The 16,234-nt window shown below is 44.3% G+C and overlaps 1 protein-coding gene across 1 annotated transcript in view; it reads right to left on the reverse strand.

Annotated features, from left to right (window-relative positions):
• Window positions 1–16,234, reverse strand: part of MTHFD1 (methylenetetrahydrofolate dehydrogenase, cyclohydrolase and formyltetrahydrofolate synthetase 1) — a 57,390-nt gene that overhangs the window by 18,533 nt on the left and 22,623 nt on the right. Inside the window, exons 5-16 of the mRNA XM_044232333.1 lie at window positions 15,730–15,866; window positions 15,490–15,590; window positions 13,369–13,505; window positions 12,387–12,498; window positions 8,190–8,317; window positions 7,517–7,614; window positions 7,176–7,349; window positions 6,205–6,341; window positions 4,006–4,052; window positions 3,291–3,398; window positions 3,081–3,155; window positions 1,072–1,174 (exon numbers count right to left, since the gene is read on the reverse strand). Of these exons, the coding sequence (XP_044088268.1) occupies window positions 1,072–1,174; window positions 3,081–3,155; window positions 3,291–3,398; window positions 4,006–4,052; window positions 6,205–6,341; window positions 7,176–7,349; window positions 7,517–7,614; window positions 8,190–8,317; window positions 12,387–12,498; window positions 13,369–13,505; window positions 15,490–15,590; window positions 15,730–15,866 (1,357 nt within the window). The remainder of the gene's footprint in view (window positions 1–1,071; window positions 1,175–3,080; window positions 3,156–3,290; window positions 3,399–4,005; window positions 4,053–6,204; window positions 6,342–7,175; window positions 7,350–7,516; window positions 7,615–8,189; window positions 8,318–12,386; window positions 12,499–13,368; window positions 13,506–15,489; window positions 15,591–15,729; window positions 15,867–16,234) is intronic.

The following is a 16,234-nucleotide window of genomic DNA, read 5'->3' on the forward strand; positions in this document are numbered from 1 at the left end:
CTCTGCTCAGCGGGGGAGCCTGCTTCCTCCTCCCTCTCTGCCTACTTGTGATCTCACTCTCTGTCAAATAAATAAATAAAATCTTAAAAAGAAAAAAAATAAAGCTACTGAAGCAAAGGAAGAAAAAAAATCTCAGGGTGGTTTTTGATATTAAGGGAGTCATCTCTAAAATGCCATTAGCAGGATGCCTAGGTGGCTCAGTTGGTTAAGCGTCTGCCTTCGGCTCAGGTCATGATCCCAGAATCCTGGGAGAGAGCCCCACATCAGGCTCCCTGCTCAGCAGAGTCTGCTTCTCCCTCTCCCTCTGTTTGTGCTTGCTATCTCACATTCTCTGTCAAATAAATAAATAAATAAAATCTTAAAAAAAAAATTTAAAAATACCATTAGCTAGCAATAGTTACTGAGCCCATGAAAATCATAGAAACAGTCAATAAATTTGCCATTAGGTGCATTCTGCATGACTGGACAAAAATTTCTTCTCAGCAGTGACATGTGGATGGCACGCAGAGAATCATCACATGGCAGTGAAGCCATGCAACTCACTCACTGAACTGCCAACTGTTTAAACCTTGAAGGCTACCTACTTTGTTACAGGAGTTTAATAAAATGATGTAAAAATGAGTAGGCAAGCTAGAGAGCGACAAGAAAAAGCAAGTCACTTTATGCCAGATAAGAGTTCTGAGAGAAAAGAGCAACATGATTCAAGAAGTGATAAAACATAATTTCTCTACTTCATGACACCGAAACTTTTTGCATAAAACGAAACTTGCAAAATGTTATTTCTGGTGTAGGCATGAACCTCCCTGAAACCACCCTCACTCCAATCAACACTGAAAAGCCAGCAAAATGTCCAACGAACCCAATGAAAGGAGGTTTGATTACAGCTAATAAGGAAAAAGACTGATGGGGGTGGCCAAAAAAACAAATGGGTCACCATCTTGGTCATGCCTTAACTGTGAAAACACCAACACCTGAGCTCCTGGACCTCACACTTGAATAACCCACGTGGGCAGCGTGGGGTGTGTAAACAATGGAAGCAAATGGGGTGTCTATACTGCACTGCACGGGTACCTCTTTGCCAAGTTATGGTTTCTGGGTCAATGTCCAATCTTGCAAATCTGTTTATCTCGTCATCCGTCAGTGTGGTAGGGTCGGTTTTTTCGATGCCTAGTCTCTGAAAAGGCAGGAAAATTACAACATGAAATAAGACAAAACAAACAAAAGCATGGTAATTTTTTGGAACGGGTTTGTTGTTGTTGTTGTTGTTTTTTGAGGTGGGGAGAGGGGCAGAGGGTGAGGGAGAAAGAGAAACCCAAGCCCAGTGACCACAGAGCCCGACAGAGGCCTCGATCTCACAACCCTGAGTTCACAACTGGAGCCGAAATCAAGACTGAGATACTTAACCAAATGAACCACCCAAGCATGTAAATTTTTAAAAAATGTATTCTCTATCTCCAGATGGGGTGCCTTCTAGGAAATACAGACTGTGTTAGAGTCAGAAGGAAAAACTGTAATACCTCCGGCTGCAGTTTTATTTCCTCCTCACACGCAGGCAAAGGTATTATTAACATGTTTATTCCTCTAACTGAACACCAGAGGCACTTCCCTAAACCAGCTGTAAATACGCATAATGACAGACAAGTGGTCACCAAACCCAAACATCCTGGAAGGAAAAAGCAAAGTGCACGGCTTTTTCAATCAGAAGACCAAGAAGCCTAATTCAAATGAGATAGGAGGAAAGGCAAAAATCGATGTAAATCACTTTTCTAGGCTTTTTAATATACACTACGTTTTCATTGCCTTCTGACTGTTCCAAAAGGCGCAAGATAGGTTTGTCTCGTCTTCCTCACAGAACTTGGAAATTTTATTTACTTACAGTGTATATGCAGGTCATATCCTGAAATGGAAAGTGCCTACATTTTATATGTATTTCTTTTTTTCCTAAAGTGTGGTAGATCTGAGTGGGCTCCAGCAAGTCCTGTTCTTCCCACAGTTCCTTATTATACTGTGAGGACTTTGTTTTAAAATCTCAGATGTGTTTTCAGAGCCCTCACTGGCTCATCAAACTGGTCTCACGGGCCTAGTACAGGACGTTGTTTAGAGAGTCAGCAAAACTCGCAGTCGCTAGGCTGAGTCTGCCGCTGACCGCATACCCTGACTGAGCGCACGGGCCAGACGGGGAGAGCTCAGAGGATACTTGGGGACCCATGAAAGGTTCTAGTTCCAACCTGGTGTGGGGTACTATGGTCCCAGGCAGGTCCCTTGATTTCAAATCCTAGAGCTTTTTAAAGGATCAGACAGGTTTAAAAGTAGACAGATTTAGTCCAGTACCTCCCCACATCTGACAGAAAGTTCCATCATCAAAGGTGAGATTAGAAGTTGCCTGCTCTGGCACCTGGGTGGCTCAGTGGGTTAAGCGTCTGCCTCCGGCTCAGGTCATGATCTCAGCCAGGGTCCTGGGATGGAGGCCCTGCACAGGGCTCCCTGCTCAGCAGGGAGTCTGCTTCTCCATCTGCCCCTTCTCCTGTTCATATACTTGCTCATGAACTCTATCTCACAAAAATAAATAAAATCTTCTAAATAATAATAATAATAATAACAACATTCACATTTTTGTATGAACACAATTTCACATTTCTCTTGGATAAATAACTAGGCATAGGATTTCTGGGTCATATGGTACAGTGTATGTTTGATGACTATATATTTGTAACAAATTCAAATAAAATATGGAAGTAACTGCTCTTACTTAAGATCCCACTGCTGGGAAGAGCAGGTACTCAAACTACAGGGTGCTGGCAACTGTATTCCTATCCACGCTATAAAGGACACATCAGTCTTCATCCTAACGGAGGGCAGGCTGTCAGTGCTCTCCTTATTCCAGGACTAAACACTTGTAATTTATAGATGAATGAGAACCTCTACCACCAATCTTTGCTAGGTGTATCATGACTAGAAGACTATGATTATGGATGTAACTTGATCCAAAATAGATTACCCCAAGAAGATTTTCATTTCCTTATCTTCTATCAATCACCCAATTTCATACAAGATCAAAAAGGAAGAAGGGAAAATCTTACCTGTAACCTTCGGATCTGAATATCAGAGAACTTTCTCACTCCATTTACTGAAGGCACCAAACGATTGAAGAGAGCCTTAAAGAAAGGGAGGAAACGGGCTTCTCAATGAAAGGAAACGTTTTTTACCTGCAACACCAGCCCCCGAGGGGCCAACATTAATTCGGCTGCTTTAACCCTTTCAACGGTGTCCCTAAGGCCCCAGCAGCCTACCTTGTCTGTCTGCGTCTGTTCATGGAACATCCGGGCATCGATGGCCGCGGCGACAAGGTTATTCGCGGCAGTGATGGCGTGGATGTCACCGGTGAGGTGGAGATTAAACTGTAACAGAGGCCACATCAGGCTTTCAACTTCTCTGCATCTTTCCAGCCATCAACATATTGCAACCCAATCGATCCCCACGTTAAAGCCCACGGAAAACCGATGGCAACAGAGCTGGTAAACAAACACCCAACACAAACAGCTCCTGAAGACATAAATTACAGACTCTCTCTCCTCAGGAGAAAGTGGTGTTTTCCTTCAGGGACACGTCCCATAACCACAAATGCCACAGCACCAGCATCAACAGCAACCCTCACCTACTGAGGATAGGCTCATGCCCTTTCAACTGTGAAGAAATGGGAAGGTTCCCATTTCTGTAGTCACCACCCTGAATTCGCTCTGGGTTGGTTCTTCCCACTCTCACGCTTCATTTGATATCTCACTGAAAATTATTATTCCCACTGAAAGCCAGACCTTGAAGTCCCTGCCATGTCAAAAAAACCAAGCTGTCTCACAAGTCTGCATATTAAGATGTTTTCCCCTTGAGAGTTACTTCTGATGAGAAACCAGTCATCTGTCCACTGAGAGCTCTACAGAAGAAGGTTAATCTCTGGAAGGAAAAGCTATCTTAAAGGGTCCGATTCAAACCAAATTCCAGACACTTTACCTCTTCCATGGGAATGACCTGGGAGTAGCCTCCTCCTGCAGCGCCACCTACAGGACAGGTCAAGGGTGAGGACTTGTGTTAAGGGTGCTTCGGCCACAAATTAAATCAAATCAAAGCAAATTGGTTTCTGTCACTGCGATGCTTATCATGTATTTACTTCTTTCAACCACTTGGACTGCTTTGAGTCAGGGTCTTTTAGTTTTCTTTGACCAGGTTAAAACACTTGATCCTGTTCACACAGGATAGTCTCTGTTGAAACTTGGGTCTAAATGACAAAACCATGAACACATACATACCTACTCATTATCTTTAGAAACAGGTTCCCCACGATTCATAACATTTGTTGAACGACCCAGCCTACAGTTACATAAAGGCAACCCTGTTCAATTTCCTACTCTCATAAATGCTACTCTGGCATTTTTAAAAAAGGAATGTTTAAAATATGCACACCAAACACAAACACAGAGACTGCAATTCTTCCTAAACAGGAGACATATGTTAGAAAGCAGCTTAACTGCTACCTTTTGCTGGACTGTTTGTATTATTAACAGAAGACCAGACAAAAACGTTCTGGTTGGGGCACCTGCGTGGCTCAATGGGTTAAAGCCTCTGCCTTCAGCTCAGGTTATGATCTCAGATCAGGCATTGAGGCCCGCCATCAGGATCTCTGCTCAGGGGGTAGCCTGCTTTCCTTCCTCTCTCTCTGCCTGCCTCTCTGCCTACTTGTGATCTCTGTCAAATAAATAAAATCTTAAAAAAAAAATGTTCTGGTTATGAGGCTATCAGTGTGATAAAATGTCAATGTGAGGTTTTTTGTGAGGCAGAGACCCTGCAGTAAAAAAATGGGACAATTCATGATGACAGGAAAAGCAGAATGCTGGGTTCAATAAGCAGAACGAGTGAAAGGTTCATTCTGAAGTTGAAAGAGGGTTGTTAAGCTCAAAAGCAGAGCTAAGTCAGTATGTGTATAAAATACATTAATATAGGCAGAAGAAGGGCAAAGGTGTATGCTGTGTAGTAATCACTAGAACAAACAGAACATGTGATACTCTCACCAAACGAGAAAGTTAACTCCAAAAACTGATAATTGATAAAAATAATCTTTTTTTTTTTTAAAGATTTTATTTATTTATTTGACAGAGAGAGATCACAAGTAGGCAGAGAGGCAGGCAGAGAGAGAGAGGGGGAAGCAGGCTCCCTGCTGAGCAGAGAGCCTGATGCGGGACTCGATCCCAGGACCCTGAGATCATGACCCAAGCCGAAGGCAGCGGCTTAACCCACTGAGCCACCCAGGCACCCAAAAATAATCTTAATTAAAAGGGCATACTGGCAGTACCTCAGCTATCAAAAAACTAAAAGTGAAGAATGTTTAGTGATGTCATGGCCTTATGTAATCAGGCCTGGAGGGCTCAGTCACTTAAGCATCTATCTTTGACGCAGGTCATGAGCTCAGGTCCTGGGATGGAGCCCCACCGCAGGCTGCTGGCTTAGCGGGGAGGCCACTTCTCCTTCTCCCTCTGCCTCTCCCCCTGCTTGTGCTCTGTCTCTGTCTCTGACTCTGTCTCTGTCTCTCAGATAAATAAATAAATCTTTAAAAAAAAAAAAAAGGAAGGAGAAGAAACACTGCGCTGGTCATACTGGGAAAGCTCTTGAAATAGACATGACACTCACTCTGGTTCTTAATCAGAGTGCCTTTGACTAAGTTACCTTGAAAGTCCCAGTTGCTGCTACTGAGAAAATGATGATACCAGTAATAATCACATATTATAAGATAATATAAAATCCACAAACTGCTTAGCACAAAACATGGCACAAAGACTATACTCAATAAGGGTAGGTTTTTCTTATTCCCAAAAGGGAAAAACATCTGTAGCATTTATCTTTGTCTCTAGAAAGTCAGCATGATGAGCAGTATGATGAGCTATGATTACCTTTATTGTTACTGTGACAGTTGACTATTAGTCATATAAAATCACCCCTAGCTACATCATAACCCCAACCAGGGAATCCCTGTGCAGAGTCAAATACTGACAGCAAGAGCTGGCATGATTGTGACTGCGGAGGGGTGTGTGTGTGTCAGGACATTCCTGATGTCTAAATGAGTGAAGGCTCTACAGGCACTCATGGGTCAAGTGGGCCAGGGAGGATGGAAGGAGAAGCAGTGCCCTCTGGCCACCCAAAGTCTAGTCCTAGTAATACCTTTTATTCCAAAGGTGGGGCCCTGAGAAGGCTGTCGCACACATGCAAAGACGTTCTGAAACAGATGGGCGCCAAGGGCTTGCACCAGCCCAATGGTGGTTGTGCTCTTCCCTTCTCCCAGGGGCGTTGGGGTGATCCTTCAAGATGAAAACAAGAGAGGAAAATTAAATTAATATGAATTAAATTTATGCGAATCACTAAGTCAAACCTAACAAATCCTAGAGAATGACTCTTAATCTGAATGGTAACAAAGATGAAAGACCCGAAAAGAATCTTTCCCAAGAGTCTTAGCTGAAGTTTCCGGAACATGGTAATTTTTAAAATGATTGATGTACTTGAGCTCTTCTCACTGTGAGCAGGAAATACATTTTATCTTGTAGAGAAGCACTGATTTAACTTTAATATCTCAATTTAATCTCAAAAACTAGTTTTTGTATATACCTCAGCCAAACAATAAAAATAAATGCCCAATACATCTAATGAATTAATGAATTTGGGGTTAAAAAAAAAAGTCAGCTTTTAAAACTCAACTCTTTCTTTCTTTTTTTTTAGATTTTTATTTATTTGACAGAGAGAGATCACAAGTAGGCAGAGAGGCAGGCAGAGAGAGAGGAGGAAGCAGGCTCCCTGCTGAGCAGAGAACCGGATGCGGGGCTCGATCCCAGGACCTTGAGATCATGACCTGAGCCAAAGGCAGCGGCTTAATCCACTGAGCCACCCAGGCGCCCCAAAACTCAACTCTTTCATCTACTACATGGATAACTCTGACAAATGTTCTCCTCTCCAAAGGGCTATCATCTACTCTGAATTACCTCACGAGGATGCTATAAGAATTGAATGAGACTGAACACACGTGAAAATGCTAAAACCAAGCGAAACAAAGCTTGACACACATATGATGAAAGCAAATGTAACCTTCAGTAATGACAATAAGGATGACGGCTGGATGAACCAAGGAAGAACGTCCCTACCCAGTCACCACCACGTATTTCCCGTCAGGCTGGTGCTTCAGGCGCTCCAGTGCGGACAGCAGAACCTTGGCCTTTGTCTCACCGTACAATTCGACCTCCTCAGACAGCAGACCAATTTCCCGAGCAAGGCTGCCAATGGGCTTCGGCTTGCAAGATCGTGATATGTCAATGTCACTTAAAAGAAATACAGGAAAAAAAATACAGAAAACATGTATCAATCTTTAAATCACTGAATTTAATCAACCCCCTCCTCGGAACGCCCCTCCCCGACCCCTGATGCTGCTTATCAGCTAAACACAGATAATCCACAAAGTTTTAAATCAGCAAAATTTTATTTTTACCTTGGAACAGGAACCTTGAGGTTAAGGTTGTTATACTGAATCCTCCACTTTCCTGGCTTAAATTTCTCCAAGAAACGCGCTGCGCTCTCTACCGTGCTCTAAACGAAATGTCAGAAATGGAACTTAAAAGAAGTGATTATTTTAACCTCCACCTCAATCCCAAGTCCCAGGTCATTCCAGTTTAACCACAAAATGAACGGTTTTATGATCCACCTATAAACACGCTTCAACCCTAAGCAAGAACCTACAAGTAGGTACGGTGCCCTGGGCTGCCGGCCTCACGCCTCCACAGCTGATGTGCGTATTAAGGGCAAGCAAGACAAACTTTTTCTGAGGTTCTTCTACTCCCAAGTAAATTCGTATTGTGCCATCCTTACCTTCCTCTATTACTATGACTGCTTCCCTATTTCTGCTCTAACAGTCCCTTTTTTTCCCCCCTTCGATAGATTTGTATCCTTACTTCTGATTAAGTTTCTACCTGGGGAAAAAAACAGTAACTTGAATTCCGTCAGCTTTTTGCAACTATTACAGAAACTTTTTTTATGGGGGTCTGACTGACCTATAACGTTAGTTTCCGATATACAACACGACCATTCACTATCTGTATATACTGCGAAATGATACCACGGCGAGTCCAGTTACCCTCAGTAGAGAAAGTTTAATTCACACGCACCTGCATCAGCATTGCCACGGTCATGGGCCCCACGCCTCCAGGAACCGGAGTGATGAAGCCTGCCCTCTCTCTGGCCTCACTGTAGGCCACATCACCCACCACTTTTTTCCCATTTGGTTTTGTATCATCTGGTCAAGGGGGAAAAAAATCAAAGCAAGGTCTCAGAATTGTATTTCAGGTGTTTATTTCCAAGTTAAGTGATCAATGATCATAGCTTGTGCCAAAAACTGAGTAGAGTTCAGGGTGTGTAGTCTCATCAGGGCTCGAGCATCTATTAGATTTCAAAGAGATAAGATGACAGGTGTTCGTTATTTTTGAGGTAGAAACTCATTTTACCTGCAAAAATTCACAAGGTGCTTAAGTGGTTTTTCAGGACCAGGAGAATCCTTTCGCAGTCAGGTGGCAAATAAAATACCAAGTGTTTTTAATTCTTAAAACCAACTACCCAGTATATAATGAGCGGCTTTTAAAATGTTAATTTGCCGAGGCCTACAAAGGAATTTTTTGGGTGCACAAAGCTCCAACTATGCCACAGCTGCCAGATACCGTTTCTACAGCAACTGTCAGCATTTTGTAAGCTCCATGCGTGAGCTGGAGGAACAATTCAACATCCAATTCCAAAGACAAGCAGCTACTTAAATGTATGCAAAAGGCAAAGAATATAATTACACTTCCCTTAAAAGGATACAAGAACAACTACAAATCTTACCAGCAAAGAATAGCTATTCAAGAGAACAAAACCCAGTGATGCATCACTGCTCACTCAAAGTACATCCTACACTTGGCTTCAGGGCACTTCCGGGAGGGGCTAGGGGACAGGACCAGCTTTGCAGGATCCCCAGGCAGGATCTCAGAGGATCTTAGCCATTTCACCACTTGTCTTGGAGCGGATCCCCACAAGTGAGAGAGCCAATGTTAGAGTAGGGCCAAAGAGTAAGACTCAAGAGACCGAAGTTCTAGAATCAGCTCTTCTAACTAATGCCAGTCCTCAGCCCCTGGGAGCTCCTTACTGATCGCAAGCCCAAAGACGACAAGAAGGACTCACACTACCTATTTCCCAAGCTTGCAAAGAATCAAGTGAAAGATCGTGTGAAACTGGAAAAGCATTCTCTAAACATAAAGGTTTCTCTTCTCATCCTAGAGACAGAAGATATTTTCTAAATGTACTTTAAGGAGCTGATGAATAAAGCTCCTTGGGGTAGTGTCAGGTTTCTAGAAGCAGAACACTTCCTCTCAGAACCCCAGAGTTGCTTCGAAACACCGAGGAGCTATGGCTAAGGGTTTGCCCTTCATGCAGGTCTCAAGAGGCTAACACAGACATGAGCTTAAAATACGCTGCAGCCCTCTGTATTTGTGGTAGTGATTTTAGTATCTCCACATACAGGAGACATATCAGTTACCACACAACTAACTGCCGCACAAGGGGGGCTTTTTGCTCCTTAAACAAACACTATCATGTTCAACTGGAATGCCTGCTGGTACGTGTCCAGTGTTTCATGCGAAGTATGATGTCGTCAACAGAAAAAGCGACCATTATCAATCAAGGTGTATGGCTTCAGTAACCAACCAACATTCTGATTATCTAGCCCTTTCACGGGAATTCCAGCTACAGAGTCCCATCACTGAGTTACAGACCAGTGGGTGCACTAGAAGAACCAACAATTCTTTTTTGCAAGTGCCTTTTCAAGGCACCATATTCTTTAACTGGACCACATCTTGACTCATATTTTGATTATTTAAATCATTCGCCTGGTCCCCTCATGGATAACATCCTAAGTCATTTACCAGAATAAGAATGAATTAAAGGGGCACCTGGGTGGCTCAATGGGTTAAAGCCTCTGCCTTCGGCTCAGGTCATGATTCCCAGGGTCCTGGGATAAAGCCCCACATTGGGCTCTCTGCTCTGCAGGAAGCCCGCTTCCCCCTCTCTCTGCTGGCCTCTCCGCCTACTTGTGATCTCTGTTTGCCAAATAAATAAATAAAAATCTTTAAAAAAAAAAGAATGAATTAAAGTATGTATTCTTTTTTTTCGAGAAAAAAAAAAAAGGAATACTTTTAAGGTTCAAGTGCAGAGCAGAAGTACTGGCCAGAGAAACACGTCAAAGTGTTCTTCCTACTTGGCTTACTAAAGACAACTGGAGAAGGAGATGATAATATCCAGCCTTAGCAAAAGTTACTTGTTTATATACCTCTACAGCTGACCAGATATTGATCTGGTCTTATTTATATTTCACCATCTATGTGAAGAATAAATGTGAACCGGACAGTGAGTTCAGTGTTTAAGTGAACATTTTATACCTCTCTGTAAGACTCGAAGTTTCCATCCAGGCTTTTTTTCTTCTCTCTCTCAAAAAAAAACCCCCCCAAAAAACCCCAAAAAGACAAAAATAAAAAAAAACCCAAAAAACCAAAAGCAGAAATATGATACAGAAGATGCAGGTTTTAAACAGGATGAGCCTGAATGTCGTATCACAAGTACTCAAAAGTGAAGAGTTGTAGGAGAGCAATTTCTTTATCACCCATTAGATAATTACAATATAAGAAAATGAGTGATCAATTATGAGCTACTGTCTTAAAAGCATGGTAGAAAGAGTGGGAGGGAGGTTAAAACTGCTGAAGGCTTGACAGTGACTAATGTCCCTGGCAGCTTAGTGTCTATGCTCCAAGTCTGAGACAGGAAGGAAGAAAAAACACTCTTCTAGCTCTAAGTCCTTTGACAATTCAACAGGTGTGGAGTGCCGGCACTTAGAAGGCAGAAAGCCAGACCTGCTGGAGCAGAGACCACGCCCCATGGGGGAGGACCGCACAGGACGCCCCATGCAATGAAAGAGACACCCAGTTCTCCAGGAAGGAAGAGAGGGAGAGCAAGAGATTATTCCTTACTGAAGGGAAATCAGACCAGGTTTAGAAAGAAGGGGCATCCTGGGCAGAGAGGTGGGAAGAGAGGGGTTAAAACTGAAGATCAAAGTTGGGCTTTATCTGATCACGGAGCCCACGTGGCACCTGATGCACAGAAACGGTTGTCTGATTGAAGACTCTCTTTTCTCGAATCTGTGAGGCACATATACAAGGATACACTGTATCAGCCTGTGAAATTTTATGTGTGAGAATTTCACGATGAAGCAACAGCCTACTGCACGGAGGATTTGGGTGTAGACGCCACCAAGGACAAACAAGGCATGTGCAGAGAAGGGCACGGGGTCCGCTTTACAACCATTCAAGACAGCGGTTCACCAAGTGGTGTGAGAACAAAGGCCCAGAGGCGGCTGCAGCTAGCGTGGGCTAAGCAGTTTGACAAGCGGTGTGGGAGGAAGACGCTCCACATCCAGACCCACGAACACGGCAAGAACATGCAGATGGCTGTGAGTGGGAGTCAGCAGGTGGCAGGAGATCAATAAGTGATTTGCAGCCGCGCATCCACCTGAGAGGGCAGCACTCCCCAGGGACATCGATGACAGAAGAAAGGAAAAACCTTCTGGTATTTAAAAACTGATCAGAGATAGGGACCGACTGGGAGGCAAGGACAGTGGGCGGGCTTGACTGTCGCTGCCTAGAAGAGCCTGGGTCCAATGTCTTCATTGGAAAGCCCTCCTAGAAGACTCTTGGTGAAGTGAGCCCTTCTCCTGGAATTACACAGCACTCCGTAAAGACACTATATCTTATTTTTTTTTTTTAAGTTTTTACTTATTTATTTGTTAGAGGGAGAGTGAGAAAGTGAGCACAGGCAGGCAGAGGCAGAGGAAGAAGCAGGCTCCCTGCTGAGCAAGGAGCCTGATGTGGGACTCGATCCCAGGACGCTGGGATCATGACCTGAGCCGAAGGCAGCTGCTTAACCAACTGAGCCACCCAGGCGTCCCAAGACACTATATCTTAAATACATTCATCTTTTGTTAAAAATAAAGGGGGAGCTGTGCGCGAAGGGTGAGTGAGATCTGCCCCTTCCACCCTCTCCTCCAATAAAGTCACTCTGGGAAAGGCACAGCACAGTGGCTAAAATCCTGGGCTCTACTGTCCTGCTGGCCACGATGCTATCTACCAACTGTCTGCACCACGGGCAGGACACCTGCTCTGAGCCTGAGCTCCTCACGCCGGAAATGGGACAAGGGGTTCTTCCCGTAGGCTTCATTCAATGACCCAGAAGTTGCTCTCCGACCACCCCACCCTCAGAAACGACCCTCATTCTCCAGCAGCACTCACCGGGGACATAATTGATCCCGCAGTCGATGACTATTGCCCCAGGTTTGATCCACTCCCCTTTTACCATTTCCGGCTTACCAGTTGCAACCACCAGGATGTCACCTTTATTTACCTAGGGAAAGAAGGTTTTGACTTCAGAAATTACATGGTGGAACAATCAAACCAAAACCAAAACCAACAATCTGGAAGTGGAGCAGACTAAGCTTTGCACGACACCATTCACCGTCACCAGCTGCTCTGTGCGGGTCGCACACCGTCTCTGCCGGCCCTTCATGGGCGGTGCTCGTTCCCACACATGACAAAATGCTCCCTGGTACTAGACATCTTCCTGAGTGCGGAATGTGATGAAAACATGCAGGGCCAGGAGGGGCATGGGCTCGGAGCCGGAGGCCCAGCTCTGAATTACGTGATGCTGGGAAAGGGCTCCCTCTCCTACGGGGTACCGGGACCAGCACCTTATGCAGAACGCCACTCGGGGAGAATTAAAAGAGAAGGTGCGCTATCAACACAGACAGGTACAGGTGAGGACTCCTGGGCTTAGGAATCCAATGCAGGGTCAAGAACAAGATGTGACAGATGTCACAGGACCCCTGTCCACAGGCCTCTCTGGAGCACCTCTGCCAGAGGCCACCACTCTGCTGCACCCTGCAGATCTGGCTGCTGGGCTCCACCCCCGTTTCTCTATCGCTCATCCCTATCAACCGCCACGCAGGCTGCTACAAAAACAATATGATCGGAACGCCCGAGCTACATGATGGGCAGGTCTTGTAACTGGAATTTGTTTCTTTGTCATGTAAGATGAGACAAGAAACCAGACAATGGCCACAGGGGTTCAGTGAAATACTGAAGGAGGTAAAGGACATGGTAGTGTTTGGCACTTAAACGTCAGCTGTTTCTGTCATGTGAGAAGACCTACCACACACATGCGCGCGCACACACACACACACACACAAACTCTCCCGCGGCTCTCTGGACCCCTGACCTCTTCGCCTAGATTGGCAGTCTTGGAGTGGCAGGTGGTCACCGTGGCATGGTTCCACAGAAGCAAGTCATGCATGGGGGCACCGACTATCTTACTGCGCCCGACCACGACCGCGTGCCTTCCAGCGATCTGCACCCCTGAAAGAAGACCAGGCTGAGTCAGAGCATTGGCAGAAGCTGCCCTCTTCACATGCCACCTAAATGCGAAAATGCAGAACAAGCGCACAAAAACAGGTTCTTAGCATCAAACAGAAATCTTCCTAAAAACATCCCTTCCTTGGCAATAATACTCTCAACTCTAGGATTTCAGGGATGAGTTGGGACTTGTACTGTGTCCTTCTTGCTGTGGGTTTTCGGGAGCAGCTGAAGCCAAGATCCATTCATTGAGTCATAGGGAGTGGGAAGAAAACCTACACTCAAAGTAAAAAGAAATCCTGACATATGGCTAAATGGCCATATGGAAGAAGACAGTAGATTTACTTACGTGGGAAAAATAGTTATAACAAATAGGGGGCATGTGATGGGCTGGAGGGAAGCAAAGGCAATTAGATGAGGATCAGTAAGTCTTTCCAGCTCTGCTAAGTTTATTTATGCTGTTCCTCATCCACATTTCTCCTCTGGCATAGGGCCTGAGCCACAGGGCTATTTGCAGGGAAGTGATAAAGGGGAACTTTAAATGTAGCAGAAGATTTCTTTTGTTTACTCAGCATCCATTCTTCGGGCACTATCACAATGTCCTTTTCAGGACTGACATATTCTATTTAAGAGATGGTTTGGGGTGCTCACCCACATTTCTGCCCCTGACCTATGAGGCACTAGGCTGGAACTCTCTGGGCCATCAAGGAGAGCCCAAGAAGCCACCACACAGAAGCAAGCAGGGATAAGATCCTGAAGGCCTGAGCCCCTCTACCCAGTCCAGTTGAAGTGAACTCTTGCTTAAGGCGGGTTGTATTTATTTTTATTTTTTAAAGATTTATTTATTCATGTGTGTGTGTGTGAGAGAGAGAGAGAGAGAGCATGAGCAGGGAAAGGGACAAAGGGAGAGGGAGAAAATCCCAAGCAGACCCCATGCTGAGCATGGAGCCCAACACAGTGCTTGAACCATGACCCTGAGACCATGAGCCAAGCAGAAACCATGAGTTGGACACTCAACTGCCTGAGCCACCCAAGCACCCCAAGGTGGGTTGCGTTTAAACTGTGCTTCTTGTATAACATTAATTTATTTTAAAAAGGTAAGCTTCTACATAATGTTAACATGATGAACGCCTAGAAGTAAAGCCCTGAAAGTGTGAAGTGTTCAAAAGGTACCTTACTCTACACGTCTTAGGATTCAGCAAAGAACTTGAAGCTGCATTAGGGGAAACAGCTTCACTATTAATAAAAGTGGGAAGCCTACAGCTGCTGTGGCTCAGGGGATTTGTTTCTATCAAGTTGTAATACAGTTTGCTAAATATGCTGGAGTATAAATTTAGTTGTAGGACTGAACGGTAATAACTGTCCCCAGGCTGATAGCCTGACCTTTTCTTCCAACCACAGAAAACTTTCATTTACATTGGCCAACACTTTCCACTTAAAACTTCTGATCCACTTCCTTTAAATAGGACACATTTCCTTGTAAAAAATAACCTCTGCAAAAAGTGTTCATGATGAAATTAAAATACCAAGATGTTGACTAGGTAATGGGGTAGCATGGCCAACTGTTCAAGAGATCTGTTTCCAGCCATCTGTCGAGTCTTCAAACTATTATGAAGACTCAGGGCCCACTTGGGGGGGGGTTGGGACTTTTCCTTTTGTCTGAATTCTTATTATTTGGTAAGTTATTTTTTCATAAAAAATAAATTTCTTTGAACTCAAATAACTGTGAGTTCAAATCTTGCCCCTGCTACCTGTTGGACAAGTTATACATCTCTCTGAGACTGTTTTCTCAAGCTGTTGAGCAGTAATAGTACCTAGTTCATAGAGCTGTTGAGAAAACTGAGAATTTTGGAAAAGCTCCCAATTGACAGGTCCTTGAGCCAATCAAGTCCCATTATTTAGGGCCCAAAGGGTACCTCCTCCATGCCTCCATGTGTCAAGAACAAGCCCAAGAAATGGTGCTTTGTTTTCATTCATCTGTCTTTACCTGTCTCCTTGATGAGTTCCAAGCATCCTTTAGGCGTACATGGGATGAAACAGTCATTTAGGTCACCTCTAGCAAGTTTTCCAGCACTGATGCTAGTTAACCTAAGTTAATGAAAGCAATGAAGGGGGAAAAGAAAGTAAGTAGATGTCTCTGCTTTTTAAATGCACATATGGTTTGTTCCCAAAACTGAAATATATTTGGAATTGTGCAATGTGACACGGAGAGCCAAGGCTCACTCACCCATCCACATCCTTTTCGGGTACAATCGCATTGACCACCACTTCAGTGTTAATGGGGTTCTCTGAATCTAAAGGCAGCTGTACTATGAAACCATGTACAGTGAGGTCTTCATTCAGTGACGTAACGTACTTCAGCACCTAAAAGTAGTACCGCACACCATTTGTATGTTAGAAACCAAAAAGATGGAGAACACTTTTCAGTCACTCCATCTTCCCCCAGGAAGCTCCCCTTGAGCCCGAGAGCAACTCTAACACCAGATGTAATCTTCAGGGTCTGGTAAGAAATTCATCAAAAGAGCTAATAAGAACTTCAACAGTAATACCCGTGTCACCCACGCCAATCAGGAGTTTTGTGAAGACAGGAATGTTCCATCACGCATATTTACCATACAGTAGTGGTGAAGGAATACTTGAAATGTGACTAGCACAACCAAGGAACTGAATTCTACACTGCATTTCATTTTAATGACATGGCCCCCAGGGGCTAGTAGCTACCCCACTGGACG

This window comes from Neovison vison, chromosome 13 (genome assembly GCF_020171115.1).
Source record: "Neovison vison isolate M4711 chromosome 13, ASM_NN_V1, whole genome shotgun sequence".
NCBI lineage: Eukaryota > Metazoa > Chordata > Mammalia > Carnivora > Mustelidae > Neogale > Neogale vison.